This window comes from Ursus arctos, unplaced genomic scaffold (assembly GCF_023065955.2).
Source record: "Ursus arctos isolate Adak ecotype North America unplaced genomic scaffold, UrsArc2.0 scaffold_8, whole genome shotgun sequence".
Lineage (NCBI taxonomy): Eukaryota > Metazoa > Chordata > Mammalia > Carnivora > Ursidae > Ursus > Ursus arctos.
The window spans coordinates 42,913,377-42,933,989 of NW_026623100.1; the positions used below are offsets into that span (position 1 = coordinate 42,913,377).

At 39.7% G+C, this 20,613-nt stretch overlaps 1 protein-coding gene across 4 annotated transcripts in view; it reads left to right on the plus strand.

The window, feature by feature from the left end:
* Positions 1-20,613, plus strand: part of CTNNA2 (catenin alpha 2) — a 953,020-nt gene that overhangs the window by 238,251 nt on the left and 694,156 nt on the right. For 3 of the 4 annotated variants that reach the window (XM_044379740.1, XM_026481889.2, XM_044379750.1), the window contains exon 6: positions 15,615-15,818. In XM_044379740.1, the coding sequence (XP_044235675.1) occupies positions 15,615-15,818 (204 nt within the window). Of the gene's footprint in view, positions 1-15,614; positions 15,823-20,613 lie in introns of all 4 variants that reach the window. The other variant, XM_044379734.1, reaches the window with a different exon arrangement.

A 20,613-nucleotide genomic window follows, 5' to 3' on the forward strand; every position in this document is an offset into this window, starting at 1 on the left:
TTCTAGTAGATTAATAGCTGTGGCAAAACCACGTACATTGTTAATAGTTTAAACTCGTGTAATTCAGGCCTTATCCGGGTGCCACGTGCAGAACAGATAAGTGGTGGGAGAGTGGAGCCATTAATTCTTCCATTGAGATTTTGGAGAGAGTGGAGGATGAAGGCTGTAGGTAAAGCAAGAGGAGGCTCAGTGGTAGAGGGAACATAACAATATTGCTAAATTGAAAAAGCCTGAAGGAACAGAGACCAAGAGGAACCAACGGACAATTAATACACACACTTAGGTAAATAGAATTTATCCAGCTAACAGAGCTGCATTTTCTTAGCAGATTGCTCAAAAGTAACAAGAATTTTCCTGTCTTTCAAGCAACCCCAACCCATGACTTTCCACATAGAGTTTTTCATGAACAGTTAAAATCAGTAGCAGATGGCCAAGTTTTTAATGTGTTTTAACAATTCATATCCTTTTGGGGCATTCAGTGGAGTATGCAATTCTTGATCTCGGGGTTATAGGTTTGAGCCCCACGTGGGAATATAGAGATTACTTAAATAAAACCTTTAATAATTCATATCCTTTTGGATTGTGTCCCATTACAGTTACTTTATGGTAGCAATTTTACTTCTGGTAGCTAACATTGTCTGGTACTTAGTAAGCTCTCAATAAACATTTGTTAAATGAATAAATGAGTGGCCATATCTGCAGAATAGCAGATGAGGCCAAATGAGTCAGTCATTTTAGCCAAAGGGTTGTAATTACTGTCAGAACTTATTTACTCTAAGGAAGGGAAACAAAAGTATTACAGTGCAAAATTGTTGATAATGATGTAAAATGAAACATAATAATTATGTAACAAATATCTTTGACCTTGCTGTGTGCTTTAGCCCTAGGTTAAAATCAGTATATCTTTTATCTTGGATTTTGGAGAACTTGAAGTCATCAAACCATCTTCCTTACAAAGCTGCCACTTCTGTAGGGTTAACTTCTGAGGTAACCCTGGTCATCCTAAAGCATCCCTTTCTTCAAACTACTACTTCCTTCAAGGGGATATTCCCTCTGACTTTTATGAATAACTTCTTTTTGTTTCACTTTTTTCTTGCCTCTTTAACCTCTCAGTCTCCTTGGCTTGCTCTTCTTTCCTGCCACTTAAATATGGCTTTTCTGTAGAGTTCTGCCCTTTATCCCATCCGATTCTCACTAAAGGGCCTCTTTTGCTGGAATCCTATGTACCTTACACCTGTTTCTCTAGTGCCATCCTCTCCTGAGCTCCACACCTATGTCCAGACACATAATGTGACATATTAATTTGGATGACTTCTAAGCATCTAAAAAAAATTCTCAGACTCAATCTAGTTTTTTCCTCCATCAAGCCTGTATTTTCTTCTTGTATTTTTTTTAGCGAAAGGTACTATCTTTTTGAGTGTGGTCATTCAATCCTGAAAACTGAGTCTTATCCACTCTCCTCCCTGGTTAATCTTGAGAGCCTCTCAATTCAGTTCCTTTTACAACTCTTGCCTCAGCCCCTCATCTTCATCTTGATGAGTGTGGGTTTCTCTAGGCCCATGTGTTTTGCCTGGATAATTGCAGTAATTTCCTAACTGGTTGCCCTGCCCCCTCCCAACTTCTTCCCCCTATATCCTATCATCTCTGCCTGTCTAGCTTTTCCAAAATGCAAATAAGCTATTCTGCATTATTTACCAGCAAAATTCCATCTTTGGGATGAACTTTAAAGTTCTTAGCATGGCATCAAATCATTTCAGTCAGCCCCTGACTCCCTCTCTAATTTCCGATCCTCCTTTTCCTTGCCTTCCATTCTATGTTCTGTCATAATTGTTCTTCAGCTGGACAATTGTTGTTTAACTCAGATGGTGCCTTTCATGGTGTTTTCTCTGTCTGAACTTCCTTCCCCCTTTTTTTTAACCCAATATATTTATATTCATCCTTACCCGGATAGTTTATTTTGAAACTTTCCTTAATTCTCCAAATAACAAACCACTATTACTTCTGTGTTACTATTATACTTTGTGTATATTAATATTAAACACATTACTGTGTCTCTAGTTGCTGTGTCTCCAGATGTAAGCACCAGGAGATTAGAGACCAAGTCTCATTTATATTCTCCTCTGCAGCAGTTAGCCCAGGTGAGCACATAAACCTGAAATAAAAGTTTGCTGAATGGATACATAAATGAATATACTCAGTGTTTTGATCTTAGTGGCTATGATTTATCCACTTATAATTTCTTCTCAGCTTTCTCGACTGTTGCCATATGCTGTATGTTTTACAATAGATATTCCATGTCTTCATGAACATTGTTAAGTTCCAGTGGGCATTCTTTATCTTGGTTGTGTTAACCCTTCTGAGGTATCTGTTTTCTAGTGTCATGAAAAGAATCTGTGTACTTTAAATTGTTGCCAACAGATGTACACCAAAACCCAGGGTTCACAAGAGAACATGACATTCTCATTAGGCACAAAGAATATTTTTCAAGCCATGCTGTGTTATTTGAAAAGCAATTAACATATTGCACATTATTCCTGTGAGACACAAACTGTTTCTTTCCCATTTTAATTTGCCTGCTTAAAGATAGACAGAAAAAGATAGATGAGTTTATACTTAAGGTGTATGCGTTTCCCTTGTGGCCAATGAACCAATTTCCTTTTCATATTTGCAGAATATTGATACAATTATTCTTTCATCAGACATAAAATTTGAGTGTATAACCAGTTTGTGGAAATCACCTAGTAATTTATTAGGTTGATAACAGCAATTAAGTCATAATTGCTTCTGAGAAATATAAATTGACTTTCTGTTTTAAATGGATAATTTAACATTCCAAACCACAGACCTATAGTGTAACTAATTTCTGGGATGAGAAGTTGGTTTCTCCTATTATTAAACTTAAAAAAAAATCAACCTTTGATAATCCAGTAACTAATTACTCAGTTGCTGAATTCTTGGGCTCATGTTATATCTATTTTTTTCCCTCATCGCTAATCTTTTTAATATTTAAAGATAAGGGAGATAATTTTAGATAGAAATGTAACATGTTGGTTGGCCCATGGTTTTTTCAACTATTTAAAAATGTAAAAGACATTCTTAGCTTGTAAAACACACAAAAATGGATAGCAGGCCTACTTTGGCACAGAAGCCATTGTTAACTGACCCCAGTGTAATCAAACCTTCATGTGAGACTTTCAGTTGTATAATCTTTATTTGTGACATCGCTGCTTGCAGTGACACTCCCCTCTTCACATACACACTCTGTACTTGGGTGCACACATTATGAAGGCTTATTGGTGTAGCTTACGATATATGGAAATTCAAAACTGCTCTTTTTTTAGATGGGTCAGGATCAAGGATTTTACAGTGGTGGCTCACCAGCCAGAGGACTTGGCTGCCTTGGCGAGTCTGCCTCACACTGAGAGCAGAACTGACGTTTGTCATCACGATAGGTGATGTGCCGCATCCCAGTAATTCTGAATCTCGAGCTCACCGAGGCACATCAAAGACCAGTGTAGACCACGTGCATACGCGGCTGAAGGGCCACCCATGTGGGTTCACTATGTAGGTGCCCTACAATGCTCCGGAAGCCTTCTTTTAAAGTAGGAAAAGGGACATTTTTGTTTATGACCCCTAAATCTACAAATCAGCAAGCATTTATCAACAATTTTGTGTGACGCACTCAGCTGGGTGCAAAAGATACCAGAGGTTCATGAGGGGAGTCCTGGGAGGTGAAGTTAGAGAAACAGAGACTGGTGTCAGATTGCAGAGAATCTTGAAGGCTGGGGACCTTGAACAGGAAGTGATGATTGTGAGCTTGTATTTTAGGCTGTACTTGCTGAAAATGACATCCCGATTCTGAGGGTTGGGTGAAAAATGCAACCCATTGCTTAGTTACACTGGGGATTTTGACATATTTTAAAAAAAAAGGATAGAAATAGAATTGGAAAGCCACCAGATAAGATTGCAGCATCTGTAAATTGGCAAGTAGTTGGTGATTATAGGTAGTGGGGGAACCATTGAAGGTTTTGGGACAGTCGGGTAATAGAATTCAACAAAATTTTGAAAATGGTTGGGGAAAAATAAGTTGTACAAGAAAAGAGATCAATGGAGAGTCTTGATGGTAGAATAAATAGGAGGTGAGAGTAGCCTGAATAAGGGGTGGAGGATGGAATGACAGTGGAAATATCGACTCTTACATTTAAAAACCTATTTCAAATGACTTAGTTGCTGATATTTATTATTTCTATGTGTCATATATTATTCTAAGCTTTTTACATGTATTATCTTATTTAATTAACACTCCAATAGTATAGATACTGCTGGTATCCCTATTTTTCAAATGAGGAAACACATCATTTCAGCAACCTGGTCAGCTAGAAGTTACAGCCAGAAGGAGTTGGAGTCAGGATTCTAATCCACGCCATCTAACTCTGTCTCATTTTACACCTGGCCGTAGATTGCCCTGATGCTTGCTGTTTCAACACAAGTACCTGGGAGGAGGAGGCTGCAAGTGCATGGGCTTTGGAGTCAGAGACTCGGGTTGTTTACTGCGTGGCCTTGAGCAAGTCACTTACCCCGTGTGAGCAACATTCCCTTCATTTTTGTAAAGTGAGGATTCCTCATTGGTCTAGGTTCTCATAAGTGCACCAGGAGATTAGAGTGAGATTATGCGTTTCTGTTTCCTTCTTCTGCTTTTCCTCCGTAGACATCAGGGTGTTAGGCTGAGGATGAAGTTAGGATGAGAATGATGTGTTCTTACACATGTTATGCTTGAAGTGATGGACATCCAGATGGCAATGTTCAGTGTGCAGCTGTAGTTATAGGTAAGGGCCTAGGCCTTGAGAGGGTCCGAACTTAAGTTCTCATTCATGAGCAGGTTATGGCTAAGGCATAGGAGGAGTTGAGCTATCGGAGGACAAGGAGTGGGACCTTGAGGTTTACCAGCTACTGGGGTAGATCAAGGACGAAGAACTGCGAGGAAATGAGAGAAGGAGCCGTCATAGGGATAGGGGGAACCACAGTAAAGCAGGGGCCTATTAAGCATAGGTGAGTCAACTAAGGAGTGGATGGTAAATTGATGAGGACGAGTTAAAAAGGTGGTAGACAACATAGAGAGTTCAAGGGGGAGAAGAGAGATTTCAGCAAGACTAAAATGTTTTCTTTCTTTGACCCTCTAAAGATTTGATTTGATTAAATGCATTTTGGATACTTGCTTTCTAATCAGTCCATAATGTGAAGCTTAGTCTGATTACCTTTGCCCTACTTTGCTGTGATTGTTAACTACTGTTCTTATCAGAACTTGAAACTGGGCTCATAAAATGTCCGCAGCATCTCAGCAACATCCACAGATGATGGAATTAGGGAAAATGGAACCAGCTTCCACTGGCTTACGACATCCAGTAGGAACATCCCAGAGCTGGACTTGCTTGCTCACTGGTTTTTATGCATTAACTTTGGTAAATAACTCTGTCTTCCTAAATAGTTTCTCCTCTCAAATGAAATTCATGTAGGCTTTGATTTCTCTTCAAAAAACAAAACAAAACCCTTAAATATGTAAGAATAAGAAGTGCTGTATAATTATCAAGTCATTATCATTGTCGTTTATTTCCGATTAAACTGAGCTGTTTAATTGCAAATAATATCTTAAGTAGATAAATGGAATAATTAGTTTATTTTTAAGTATATGCCTGAGAAAGAAGAAATCAATAAGGTATTATGCAATTTTTAAATTAAGGCAAATCTAAAATGGAGGTTAGAGGGGTCTTTGTAGCTTAATAAAAAATAGATGATTAAAATTCCATATCCTTAATATTTTCCATTCCAAATGTTACCTCAATTAGGCCAAGAGAAACTTTTCATGTAAAGATAGAAAGATTCTCATTGGGAGAGCTTGGCACAGAATGAAAAAGATGAAAATGTTTCTGTATTAATTATTGATACACTACAGGGAGACGGAGTGTTCAAAACCGAACAAATAACATGCTTTTGATTTAGAAACCCTGGTTAATTTATTAAACTGGTCTTGATTTATGCTTTTATCTTAGACTTCAGTCTTTAAAGGAAGTATTTAAAGCACTCGGAGTCAGAATTACGATCATGCCTCGTTGTCTGTAGATGGCTTTCGTTCTCAATTTTCAGTGCTATAAAATTCCATTATCTCCCCTCTGTCTGTAGGCATTTTAATGGGCAACTGGGAGAGACTGCTTCAGGGGTTACTAGTCAGATATTTTTAACTGGAATAACAGACATTGTTTAAATAACACTGGAGTAAATAGTTAATAGGTATTGCCAGGATTTGCTCATTTGTTTTGCATTGTATCAGTGCTTCAGAATCATGCAGGAATAAAATTAAATGTGTTAACACATGTTGGTCCCACTAGGGCTCTCTGTGACCTTCTGTGATCTAGACCATTTCCAAAATGTGTGGGTAGCATCAAGTGCTAAACTGAACCAAAACGGCTTTCCCTAGGCATGCTCAGTCTCTTCAAATTTCACTGAGGCGAAGGTGCTGCTGCTAGCAGCCAACATGGCCGTGTACTCCTTCAAGTAGCAGGAAAACATAGGCACTTTCAAATTTTAAACTAGGGAGAAAGAGGAAGGAAAGGAGGAAGGAAGGGCTGTGGTAGAAGTGAAACATGACCTACCCAGCTACACACCACAGAGACCAAGCAAACAAATGAAATATGCAGAGGTAAAGAAGAGAGCGAGGTGGGGATGAAGGTACTGGGAGAGGAAGTGAAATCATCTCTACATTGTTCTCTTTTCCTGGCAAAAGCTTAGAATAATTAAAGGAGAAATAGTATCTCACTTAAACATACATTGTCCTTTGGTTTTCTGATTGTCATTGCTTTAATTATTCCATATCAGAATGACTTTTTTCCTTTAGAAGAAGGCATCTGGCCGATGTTACCTTCCTCCTAGAGAATTCTTTTAAGACCTTCTGAAGAGAAAAGTGAATGACTGCAGAAGGTCCTGTTGACACTTTTTTTTCCTATTTGTTAGATTCAAAATAGTTATGTTGGACAGGAGCTGGTGAGGGTCTGATGTTTATGAGGTAGAACAGTACAAGTTATTATTCTTCCTAATTGCTACCTTCAACCATGAAGGTAGTAAAAATCCCAGGACACATTTATCTTGCGGGGTTGTCACAAACAACAAAGAAAACCATAGAACTTTCTCATACCACTAGCATTTGCTTTTTGCCTTTTCCATGTTTATAAGATTAGATTTGGGACAACAAATTATTAAATCAGTACATAGTTTATATTATAAAATTGTTTTTGTTGGTGTCTTTTTTTGGCATTTTGAAAATTCTGCATACATTTGAGATGACTAATTCTCTAAAGAGTTTCACATCGAAAGCCAGAAAATCTAAAGATCACAAATGAAATTCATCCCACTGTAACAAGCAGTTTCTTAGTTACGAAAGAAAAAACTTTACCTTCCTTATCTGTGCATTAAGAATCTTGAGAACTTAATATGCGGGTATAAAACCACTCCATTAGTGTTAGGTGTGTGCTAGAGCCTTTCTACTGGCATAGCTGTAGTTAAACACTTTAATGCTCCAAATTATACCTGGTATGCCATTCTTGCTCAATTACTGCCTTGAGTGCAATTAGATACAAATTCAGTTTTAAGATAGTTAATTCCTGGCCAAAGAAAAACTAAGATATATTTGTGTTTTCCCTCTTGGTAGAAAAGTGTTTTAGAATACTTACAGACCAGTTTGAAACAGATGAGAAGTTAAGAGTAGGATAAAGTAACATTTTAGAGCTTTTATCCCTAGTAATTGTTCACTGTTTTCCATACTTCCTTAAAGCGTGTAAAACAATTGTGTACTACCGCCATTTAATATCTGAGATGGAGAAGTGGCTGGTCCATTAATTTCCTCATGGCTATGGGCGTCACACCTGCCAACAGATACGTGAGGGAAACAAGGTAGTGTAGTGGCTACATCCTGGACCCTGGAGCTGTAGGGCATGCGTTCCACTTTGCTTTGCACTTTGCTCTTAGTGTGTGCCCAGTTGCTTATCTCTCTGAGCACATTTCTTGTTTCGTCTAATTGACATCTAAATGTTGTTTTCTTCCTGTGTTTTTCTCTGCAGTTCTTGTTACTGTAAATTTGGTCTTCCAGTCGGATACTCCTTCTATATATGAGGACAATGAATTTTGCATATTGATACAAGTGACTGCATGAAAAAATTTCTGTAATTTTTTGGTAGATTGTCATTTTTTTCCCAACTTAATAGGTATAATGTCTCCAAAACTGATTTTATCTTCATCTTTCTACTTTTCATACCATTTAGTTCTTTGTCTTTTCGAGTTGTGTGTTCTAGAAACTTCAGAATAATATTAAATAATTTAAGGGACACCTAAGTGGCTCACTCAGTTAAACATCAGACTCTTAGTTTTAGCTCAGGTCATGATCGAGCCCTATGTTGAGTTCTGAGCTCAGTGGGGAGTTTGCTTGAGATTCTCCTCTCCTTCTGCCCCTCCCACTGGTCATGCTCTCTCTTTCTCAAATGAATAAATAAATCTTTAAAAAATATATTAAATATTTTTATGAGTTTGAGAATTTTTTTTTGTTCTGTTTCAGCATTACATTGCTTCTATTACTTTGCATCAAATCTGATTTTTTTTTTAAGATTTTATTTATTTGACGGAGAGAGACAGCCAGCGAGAGAGGGAACACAAGCAGGGGGAGTGGGAGAGGAAGAAGCAGGCTCCTAGCGGAGGAGCCTGATGTGGGGCTCGATCCCAGAGCACCGGAATCACACCCTGAGCTGAAGGCAGACGCTTAAGGACTACGCCACCCAGGCGCCCCTGATGTGGCTTTTGGATTAAGATATTTGTAAATAAATACAGCACACACAGATACACATAGGCACATAAGCACAATTTATCACCAGTAACTTCTTAGCTTCCAAACTCAATGGACATTTTCAGTCTTGATCTCATTTACACTCTTTGTAGAATTCCCTACTGTTCTCCCTTTTCAACTATGGTCATGCAATCTCCAGGATCTAGTTAGATCTCTGACCATTCTTTATTATATCATTTGTGAGCTTCTGATGTTGTGTCTTGGACTCAACTCTTCATTCTGTTACTTTCCCTTGGGATTTCATATCCATTTTCATGGTTTCCACTCCTGCCTGTATTCTGATGATCCTGCATCTGTATAGATTGCCCATCTTCATACACTTAAAATCAACTTCCACCAGACTTTTCCACTTAAATGTATCATAGGCACCTTAAACCTGTTGAGTCAGCAAATGTTTTCTTAAAGTGACAACTCTAAATATTCCAAGCTTTGTGAGCCACATAATCTCTGTCCAAACTTTTCAGCTCTGCCATTGTAGCGTGAAAATGGCCAGTATGTAAATGAATGGGCCTGTGTTCTACTAAAACTGTATTTACAAAATAGGAGGCTGACACCCAGGATAGAGCTTGCTGACTCCTGCGTTGTGCATGTTGCCCATGCTATAAGTTTAGGTTTTATCTTTGATGATTTTATTCTCATAGGGTGTATATCTCCAAATTTTGCAAATTGACATTCTAAATATGTCCCACAATATGTACTCTTTACACAAACACGATCTTGTACTCTCCCCATTTTTCTTTTGGCTTCTGGAGGCTTGGCAATTGGTCTTCAGTCTTCTACTTTTAGTCCTGCCAAAGCTAACTTCCCTAATTGCCAGAGGAAATTTTCTAAAACCAAACAGCATTTTACTACTGCTGTGTTTCAAACTCTTGATGACTCTTCATTGTCCAAAGCAATGTTCACAAAATGAAAGCTTGTTAACATGGAATAGAAGTCTCTCAGGATGTGGCTGGCCTCTCTTCACCAATTCTGTCTCCTGTTCCTATTTGGGTCCATTCATGTCCTTGGAGGAGCAAATGCCAAGGTAGGCGGGATTAAATATGTAAGGAGGAATTCCTGTAAAGGATAACGTGGGAGAGGACCTGCAGAATCAGCTAGAGAGATTTTTGACTGAAATGCAGGTCAAACACCTGTGCAAGGAGAGCAAGAAAGAAAGGGATTTTGTAGGAGGAGTCTCAGCACAGTTCTGAGAAAGTCTCAGGCCAGTGGGAAATCCAGAGCAGGAGCAGAGGTTGCCTGTCGGGCACGTCCCCATCGTACAAGAGTGGCCTGATGGTGCTCAGTAATTGACAAGGGCTGCCTGGGGTCAAGTGTGGCTTTGGATGAAACTGTGGTGGATCTCTAGCTGTAGCAGATGGAGGTAGTCCCTTAACTGTGCTCACAGAGAAGTTTCTCTTAAGGGAGAATTGATGGGGTCCATGGCACCAAACCTGTGACTTCACACTTCAGCTTCAATAAACCTTGCGTAATATTCTTCATATACCATGATATCCTTCACCTCCATGCATTTGTTCCCAATTCCTGTTCTGTCTGCATGAACTCTTCCTGCCCCTGACTTTGCTTGGTCAACTATTTGTCACTCTTGAGGTCTCAGCTGAGGAATAATCTCCAGAAACATTTAACTCCCAGCTCCCAAATTGCCATCACTCAACCATTCCTTAACATCATTGGTATGTTTTCCAAATTAGGATTGGTTGTACATGTTTTTGGTTTTATTTTTGACTAGACTGTAAACCTCTTGAGATAAAGGACTATTTGGTCCGTGCCCTCAGACACCCACAGCAACGGGCACCCATTCTTGAATGAATGACTGTACTCTATTTATTGGAAGGGCAAGCTGACCCAGATGACATAAAAGAAAACAGTATGAGAGATGATACTTAGGCCATTGTATTTAGTTTAGGAGAGTTCCATAGCTTAACTATGAGATATATTTTTCTCATCGTGATTAATTAGGCTCATTTCAACTGAATGTGAGCAATCTGATATAGGAACACTGCTTAAAATCAAAAGACCTGTCTCCAATCCTGGTGTCCTTTCCTAGCTGAAGGACCATGTCTCAACATCCCTGGCATTACTTTTTTCTCTTCAGTAAGATGGAGAAAGTAATATTAAGGGCTCAGAATTGTCAACCTGTCAAACCATCTGTAATGTATTCAGCCTCTTGCTTTGTAGAGGTCTCTTTCCTGCCTCCTACTGTATCGGCCTGCATCAAGCATGACTCAATGTCCCATGATGGTACTGAAATTTAGATCAGAGAACTCCTGGTAGAGAGAATGGATGGTAGCTGTGATTTAAAAGCAGGGCTCTTCTAACAATTGTATGTGCAAGGAGGAAGGTAAATGTATTAGTCTAGGAAGTAGTTTTGAACTATATGGACTCCTGAATTATTTCAAGTTAAAATTTTTATAGAATTCAACATTGGAAGTAATGGGAGATCAATTATGTAGAACTAGAAGAGACCATTAAGCACTGACTTGATGGAAGAATAGAATCCTAACCTCTTATGCTTAGGGATGAATTATTGTGGCTGCTGTCTTTAAGGCCATGCTTTCCAGCTGCCACTCCTTAAAATGTAAGAATGAAACATCATTTTGTAAAATTAGGGATGTTAATAAGGAATATGATAAGTAGAAATAGCAAAACATACAATGTTATTCAAGTCAAATAAGCAGAACGAAAATAGGCGAGATAAAAAGAAATTAAAGTCTCATTTTAAAAAGAAACAGATAAAGTAAGAAATGTAGGCAATTTTAAAATGAACAAAAATGACAATACAAGATGGAACTGAAAGATCAAAAGGATAAAAAGATTAAATGAGCTTTAAGAATACAAACAGAGACTTACGTATTTAAAATGTAAAATCTCAGGGGATTAAAATATGACAAATAGTAGGAAACAGCATAAAATCCTCACGCAGGGGTGCACCTTTGTCTAAAGGGAAAGACAGGAGGCCTTGGCTTTGCCCTTTCTCTGGTGCTGTCGTGTTACCCACTTAAAATACTCCCTCAGTGACCAGGGAGGAGAGTTTTGATCCAGGATGCTGCTTCGCCCCTTCCCGACAGTAGAGGGCAGCCGCACAGAGAGGTGAGCACAGGCTGCGCTGACGCAGGAAAGAAGCTGCTGCTGATCTGAAATGACCCTGAAGTGTGCTACCAAAGACACCTGGCTAGGTGTTTCTTAAGTCGCTCCCAAATAATGCAGAAGCAAATACCCCTCCCTCTGTCAGCTTTGATATTCATTCTCTGTATTTCTTGATCAGGATTCAGCTCCAGGAGTTTGTTTTTTCTTTCAACTTTAGCAACTGTAAAATAGAGTCTGTCTTCTAGCCCTTGAGCCACTGGCTTCATTTGGCTCTGTGTGTGTGTGTGTGTGTGTGTGTGTGTGTGTGTGTGTGTTTTCTTTTTAAAGATTGTTTGAGATCTGGCCAGTTTTCTGAACACACACAGACACACACATACATACAAAAAACCCATACCCCCTGCTATATACCATGCACTCATCCCCCTCCACCCATTACACACAACCTAAACACACATAGGCAATGCATACTCTACACACACACAAACACACATACACACACACACACAGACACATGTGGACACGTGTGCACTGCCCTTTACCTTTATGCCTTTTCTCTCCCACGTGGCTTCTCCCCGCCAGCCTTTGACATCCATCATTGCAATGCTTCCCATCTCCACCGCAGATAGAGATGAGAATATTGTAAATTTATTGTTTCTTTCCAGGGAGATTTTTAAAAAGTTTCCCCCCTGTAATCTATAAATAATGAATAATTCCATTAGAAATGTGATGAACAGTGTAACTTTTATTCAGAGTTTTTCACGCTCAATGTTTCAGTGCATTTACTTTCATGACAGCCTAGGGCCATGGCAGGTGGGAAGCTCACTCAGCTGACATTGCCACAGTTCCTAAAGTGTGTTCCTGAGTTCTCATAGGTAATGCGTGCATTTTAAAGGGAACCCTCTCTTTGCTCAAATAGGTTTGAGGAATGTTACTGTAAACTGACTCCTTTAAGGCAGAGCTCCCCTAAAGCATTTCATGTGATAATTTGCTATGGGCCATGCAGTATTTCCAAAACATATTGGCCAGGGAAACTTATTATTTTTTTTTTTCATCAAAACATTACATCTCTAAGCTCAGTGTTCCGTGGAAAATAATTTAGGAAGTAATGTTCTAATGACAGCAGTACATTTTCCTCTGTTCTGCAAAGAAACTGTTTTACAATTGCCCTTATTGAAGAGTTCAAACTTACCTCAGTATATCTCCATCACATTGGCACTTCTTTATATTTTTAGTACAATGTATAATAAAAAATCTATGCCAGAGCCAATATATGATTCTGAAGAGTCTCCCGAAACCTCAAAGCAGAACGAATGATTCTCATTATGTTTTATGTGAATCTGAGTTTCTGTAAAAGAGGTCTTTGAAAATCTATAATCTTTATAAGGGAAAATAGTCTAATTCTATTTTGATCAGGTGTTTCTTTAATTAGAGTATCAGTCCTTCATGCATGTTCCATAAGATTATCATAGACGCATCAACCAACAGCAGTGGAAAGAGAGTGAGAAAGAATTTGAAGGGATCCCCAGCTCCGCTACAGACAGCCTGTGTGGTGGGAATGCCAATGTTCCCCTCTCAGCCTGCCTTTGTGAATTTTCCCTGTAACAATACATGCTGCAAAGCCTTCCACTCTACTGAGGCCTCTTCATGATTTTTTGACACTGTTTGGAGGGTTACTAGTGCACAGAGCACAGGGTCTGAGTCATACTGTTCTGAGCGAAGTAACAAATCATCTTCTTTTTAAGATCTAAGCAAAAATGTGAGGCTGGTCTTTATGCCAAAACCTGCCACAGAAAAGCTTTATCTTCTGTACATGAGCTCATGCATTTGCCCTCTAAACTTGAAGAGGGAGCTTTGACCAATGAGTAATTTCCTAGGAAGTCCAAAATTCCAGTGGACCTCAGACCTGGTCTGTATTTAGTGGATGCTTCTCTCTAAGTTGCCACCTGCTTGCACTCATTCCTCAGGACCTCATAGCCCTTGTGCTGACAGGATGTCTGCTGTGGAGATGTGTGCATTATAATAGGACAATCCTAGTCAGAGCCACTGATTCTTGGAGCACAACTTTCAGCAACTACCTTAGGATGCTTTGGAGGGTTAGGGCAAACTTTGCCAGAGCAGATAGTCCGAACTGTTTTGTAATAACTAAGCAGTTATTTTATATCCCCTTAGAAAAAAAATCATATCTTTCATAGTCTCCACTGTCTTTCAGTACTAAGCAGTCTAGTAGGTAATGTCAGTTTTTAAAATCTGATGAACATTTAAGGAATTATGAAATCAAAGGAAGTTGCCATGAAATGGCAATCCTACCATAGGATCATAGGGTTGGAAGACCGTTTACTCCATTACTGCCACTCCAGTCCTCGGACCTCTGAGTATGCACCTCCAATGAAGATGACCAGACCATTGCCTGCAGCAGGTCTTTCCACTCTAGTTAGCATTGTTGGAATGATCTTCCTTGTTTTGAGCAGAAAAGGGGGCCCCAGTGGAATCCAACCATTGATGAAAGTCAGTTTTGCCTCTTTCATGCATTTGTCACACAATTTGTGTCTCTCCATTCCCTTGACTTGCTGGGAATAATACTCTCCAGGTTCTGCTCCTATCCTGTCTCACTATATCTTTGATCTCATTTTTTGATTCTCATCCTTCTGCACACCCTAGGAATTGGTATTAATTAGGTCTTATTTGGTCTTCTTGTTCTATTGACATTATTAATATACTAGTCACTGTGTTGTGTCCAGATAACCCTGATGGTCCCCAGGTCCTCATAGAGGCTGATTTATCTCTTGAAATCTGGATGCCTATTTCTGTATCTGGACATCCCCCACCTCTGGACATCCTCACCTCCATGTTTCAGACTTAGCAGGGCAAATTGAAGCCTACTTCTCTGCAACACCTTCCTTTAAGGAAACATCTCTGTTTTTCCCCTTATCTAGGCTCCTTCAGACCATGCAGTATCTTTATCGTGACACTGTCAGTTTATTGTAACAAATCCCCCGCCCACACACACAATGAATCCTTTTCTAATACACTAGTTCTTTTATACAAAAGATATTAGTTTCTAGTGGGAAGTAACCTGTAAAGTATATTTCTGTTGGATGTTATTTGCCAAGGTTTCAAAAGGCATCCTGCCATGGGACTCTCCACTTCTCATGAAATAGATATAATGTGTACATGAGTCAGGAATGGATCTTTAAGTTGATGATTACATATCATGTTCTTGCTCTGGGGCTCTAAAATCTTCTCATAATCCTTCAAAGTGCTACCCTGAAATGTGCTTTCCTTGAAGGCTACAAATGTAAAAAGAAAAAAAACAAAAACCGTAAAAAATAAAAACAAAAAAAAAACCCAAGAATAAAAAACAAAGCCAGTGTCACAATCTCGTTAGAAACCTCTTTGGTTGATGCAGCCTATTCCAAGAACACATTCTTGAAACAAGATGTGCTGTTTTCTCCCTGAAGATTAGATTTAGGGGAAAGTGTCTTACAGACAATTGCTACTTGGTCAAGGCCACTTTGGTATTGGTCTAAGCAACCAGCTGCCTCTCCATGGGGAGTCTTGCCCTCGCCGCAGATATTTCTGGTTCAGAAAACAGGGCGCAAAGGCAGTCGTGTCTTCTCCCCTAATTCTTTCATGGTGCTGCTTTCAGAATAAGATAATCCTGGACCCCATGACGTTCAGCGAGGCCAGGTTCCGGCCGTCGCTCGAGGAGAGGCTGGAGAGCATCATCAGCGGCGCGGCGCTCATGGCAGACTCGTCGTGCACGCGCGACGACCGGCGCGAGAGGATCGTGGCCGAGTGCAACGCCGTCCGGCAGGCGCTCCAGGACCTGCTCAGCGAGTACATGAACAACGTAAGTCCTGGGCCCTCGGGGCTCGCGTTCGGTGGGTTTGGGCGCCGGCTCGTGGCTTTCAGGAAAGCGTGCGTACCAGGAAGAGAGGACAGGTGTTCCTGGAGAGAGTCAGTCCGGGGGGAGGGGGGGGGAATGGACGAACCGCTTTGGGAGAATGGTGTCCTGTGCTTGGCCCAGAATGAATTGTTAGCGTGGAAGAGAGTGGTGGAAGAGCCTGGTTAGGAACACTTGGGCCGTTGACTTGAATGATTTTGTGGTCATTCTGATGGCTGGCCTTAGACTGAGGTAAGATTGCAGTCGGTGAAAGTTGGATGGTGAATGGAAATGAGGATATAATGAAGTCCTCTTACACAGAGCACTTTGCAAACTAAGGATGGCTATAGATGCTAATCTTCATCCTTAAGAGGTATTAATAAGCATAACAGGTTTTCAAATGTTTGTGCAGGCTTGGTTAAGGTGGAACCGTTCCAACGGCTGTAAAACTTGGAGGAAGTATTGATTCATTGTGCAGTTGGAAGTTCTTATGAGAATTAATCTCCAGGTTTTCAAAAGTGTATTAGTGGTATCTAGTGATACTGCAGCACAGACAATAGCTGTCTTTTCCTACGGTTATAAAGTGTGACAATTGTTATATACCTGAAAACTACACAAAGAAGATGAAATCCATACTCTTTGTTTTGAAAGGCACTGAATTATGTTTGTATTGATTTGCTAAATTCATTCAGCTGAAGTGATGTTGGTGGTGCCCAGTGCTTGCAACCTTGAATGATCTGGAGTTTCTCCTGTCCTGGACTCCTGGGTTTGAGAGAAATCAGCACAAAGTGGTAAAATGTAGGTAAAGTGAGGTCTTGGCATTACATGTTGAAGGAGTGCTCTGTGTAGTGGTCAAGTAGGGAGCAGAACACTGAAAAATCTCACGGCTTTTGAAGCCCATGCTGGGTCCTTTTAGAACACCATGAGACAACACTGAAACAATGCAGTTGACCCATGTCCTCCCTCCAGCCCAATTCTTCTTACCCCACCCCCATCCCTGGACCCAGCCCTGAAAGACATGCAGCCCACGGGTCAAGCCAGGAGTCAGCATTGACAGGAACAGTGCTGCTCCTGCCTGACTCTTCAGAGAATGTTGATTTAGAAAACAAAAAATGTAGAGTGTCCTACAAACTGAAAACGAAAAATCTGTCTCCTTTATATCAACCTTCAGATTCTTTGATTTGAGAAGATTTGCCCATTTTCAGCACACAAAGAGTAAGGTGTGGATGTCTAACATGGTATCCAGCTGCTTATGGGGATTCCTTCGTAGGACCCTGGACGGTTCATGCTTTCTGTGATTTTGGTCTGTGGGTGCTATGCTGGGTAAAACTAGAAATGTTGACTGCCATTGTCTCCCACGCTGAGTGAATCTTTTGAATAACAGATTTAACAAAACTAATGCTTATAAAATCTGGGATTCTGTGTGTTTGTTGTTTTTAACAGAAGAGCAACAGGCTACTTACTTATATGTGAATATGGTTTTATATTAAGGCATGCTGGTAGTTCTATCAATGAATTATTGCCAAAGAAGGAAGTAGAAACAGCAGAGATCCTAGTGATGGTTCAGATGTCAATATAAATATTTCAGAAAAAAAGTATGTTCCTGTGAATAGTAATCACAGAACGTGATTAAACAAGAGTTGATAGAGATATGTAATTTTTAGTTTGGTATCTAGAATCCTGTCAAGCAGAAGTTTTTTCTTTCAGTGCAAACTTATACATCAGCAGAGCTGATGGAGTTTTATATTTTATTGACTCTGTGTGCTTATTTTTCTGTTCACAACTTTGTGATACAGGAATGTTTTGTATTTTGTATTATGAAAACTTGGTTTCTACTTTGATATGGTTGCAGATAATACATAGGTGGGCTTCGTGCTTAAATTTCAAAGTGTGCAAATGCTATTCACTTTGAACCAACAGGATCAAAGTCTTGAAATAAAACACCTCCTATTGACTTTTATGTAAACTGTATAACTTCACACTTCTTTGGTGATTTCAAGGTAGAATTGGATGCAGCCGTATCAGCTCCATCGTCTCTTTCCAGTGGCCTAATTTCTACTGTCAAAATGTCAATGTGTTTATTTTGATATAGCATATATCAATATAAAACCCACATACGCATCTCTGCCTTGACTGAAAAGTCTGTTGTATTTCACAGCAACCAATAAATTAGTCAGTTGTGCCTAGGATGTTTGTTAGAAGATACTTCTTTTTAAAGTCTGTAAGCTCTGGGAGTAAATGTATTATCAAACTATCACTCTGCAGATTTTCCTCTTAGTAAGCTAAGCAATATTAGGGTGAAGAATTATTAGATTGAGAAGAAAAGATTTAAAAATGGGCATAACTGACACTTGTGGATTCTGAAAATTTCCTGATCTTTCCCTGATGAAGATTTGACTTACAAAGCTCACTTGTAACCAGAGCTGTTCTAAAATCATATAAATCCCAAGTGGTATCCACTGCAGGGAGATGGAGATTAGGAAGAAGAGCTTTATGCTAAGTCATTAGGAAAAAGTGTCTGCATGGGCCATGAGCCATGGGTTGGCCATATGAATTGCACTGAGCTTAGTAGGATATCCATGGTGTGTTGGATATTTCCACAGAAGTATATACAAATTGATGTGTGTGTAACAGAAATTGGGTACCCCAAAGAAACTGGTATGAGAGAAAAGTGCTGGGTGAACAGAGGCATGTGGCAAAAATTATGATCACGGTGTGGCAGTGGTAGAAAAGAAAAGCCCTGGATGACGTCGTTTTTTCAAGTTGATGTAAGCCCAAGTGAGAAGATTCTTTAAAAAAAAAAAAACCTCCCCCTTTAAATAGACCATCACTGTTGTGCATATGTGAAGACTAATAACGTGTAGAGAGACTCTTTTTCTGAAGGATGTGTGGCCTTTGGATGAGTGCCATCAGGGTGGTGGTTGGAATATTATGCCGAGTACTATAAATAGTTCCAAATTATAATGAAGACATAAACTTTTCTCTATAATTTACAATTTTAAACACCCCCCCCCCCCCGTGACAGTAAAACTTTTATCAAGAAAAAAACAAAACAAAACAAAAACCTTAGAAGTGACCCCATGAGAGGCAACAACTAAACATGGTATTTTATTGATAAGGATTTTATGACAGATTTGAATTTAGAATATCATATTCATTCCACAAATATGTGCTGTGTGCCTGGTTACTCTGTGCCAGGCACTGTTCTAGGCTTCTGGAATATAGAAGGGAACAAATAGATAAATTCTCTGTTCTCAAGGAGCTTACACTCTAGTTGGGGGAGACAATAATTTGAGCAAGAGTTGTCTCAGAAGATGACGAGTGGCACAGGGAAATAGAAAGCCTGGGAGACAGGAAGCATGGGGTAGAGCTGTAAATAAGGGTGGCCTGGAAAGTGTTCATTGAGAAAATACTTTTAGTTAAAGACCTTTTGGAGATGAGGGAGCAAAGAGTGCTTGAGGTGGAATAAGCACGGAGGTTAAGCGCCTTGCTGTGAGCGGGTGCCCAGGGCCCATTGGATCTTCATGGGGAGGCGATCAAGGCTGTTGGGAGTGAAAGGGGGCCAACAGAAGATGAGGTCTGCAAGGGTACAAGGTGGCAGACTACCCAGGGCCTTATGCAGTGTTGTATGGAATTTGCTTTTCTCTTTAATGGCGTGGGAGATCATTGGAGAGTGTTGGGAAGAAAGTGCCATGACTAAGGTCCTTGGATAGGCCATAGGAGCGCAAGGGGTGTGGAAGAAAAAGAAAAAAAGTAGGGGGACAGGAGAGGGGGCGCTGAAATAATTTGTGAGAGAATGGTGGTGTGGCTCAAGTGGTAGCAGTAGACGTGAAGGGCTCCAATTCTAACTGTATTTCAAACAAAATTTGCTTAGAAAGCAGCTGGTGAGAAGAATATGTCTGTTCACGAACACAAAATGGACAGTGATCAGTGTGAATGGCCGTTAAGGTTGTAACAGCCCCTTCTATGGTGTCTTCAGTTGGTATCTTCTACTGGCTTTGCTTGCGTGGAAAATTCTGATTTACTCAGATGTAATGATTTGTGAAGAGCTCACTTTGCAATGCCTGGATACTCTGCTAGACAGATTGCATGTGAAAAGGGAGTTAAGTAGAAAAATTTTGTTTCAAAGTTGTATCACCCAAAATACCCAACTATGGCTCACATGCTTATAAATATAAAAGGCTAGAAAAATATAATACTCTAAGTACTAACCCGAAATGCAGAACAGTAAAGAGATGTGTTAAACCATTCCTTCTTTGTGCACAATTCCCTGTTAGGCCTTGAGGGGAATATGTGATAATCAGATATGCCTGGACCTTGTGTGTTGTGCTGTGTGGACTGGTTCATTCTTACATAAACAGATAGTCTGTGTTGCCCTATTTTTTTTTTCAAGACTGATGCAGAATGACCATTTTTTAAAACCATCATACAAAGTTTAACTGCACAATGGTGGCAGAGAACCAGGTGGCATAAAGTAATGACTTGCTGGTCTCTGCTATGTGAAAACGTGGCAGGTTATTTTTTAAATGTATTTTTCTAAGTAGTTAAAGTAATCTATTTTTACAAAAGATTTGAATCCAATTTTTTTTCAAACCTCTTGCAGCACCTAAGTGGATTCCTGGGGACATTTTGTAAACCACTAAAGTGATGGACATGTTAAAACACATGAGGACAAATTAATATAGGAGAATTTATACATGTTACAAGTGCCTGAAGGATCATTGTCCTAGCCTTTGCTATAGAGTGTAATTTATTATAAAGA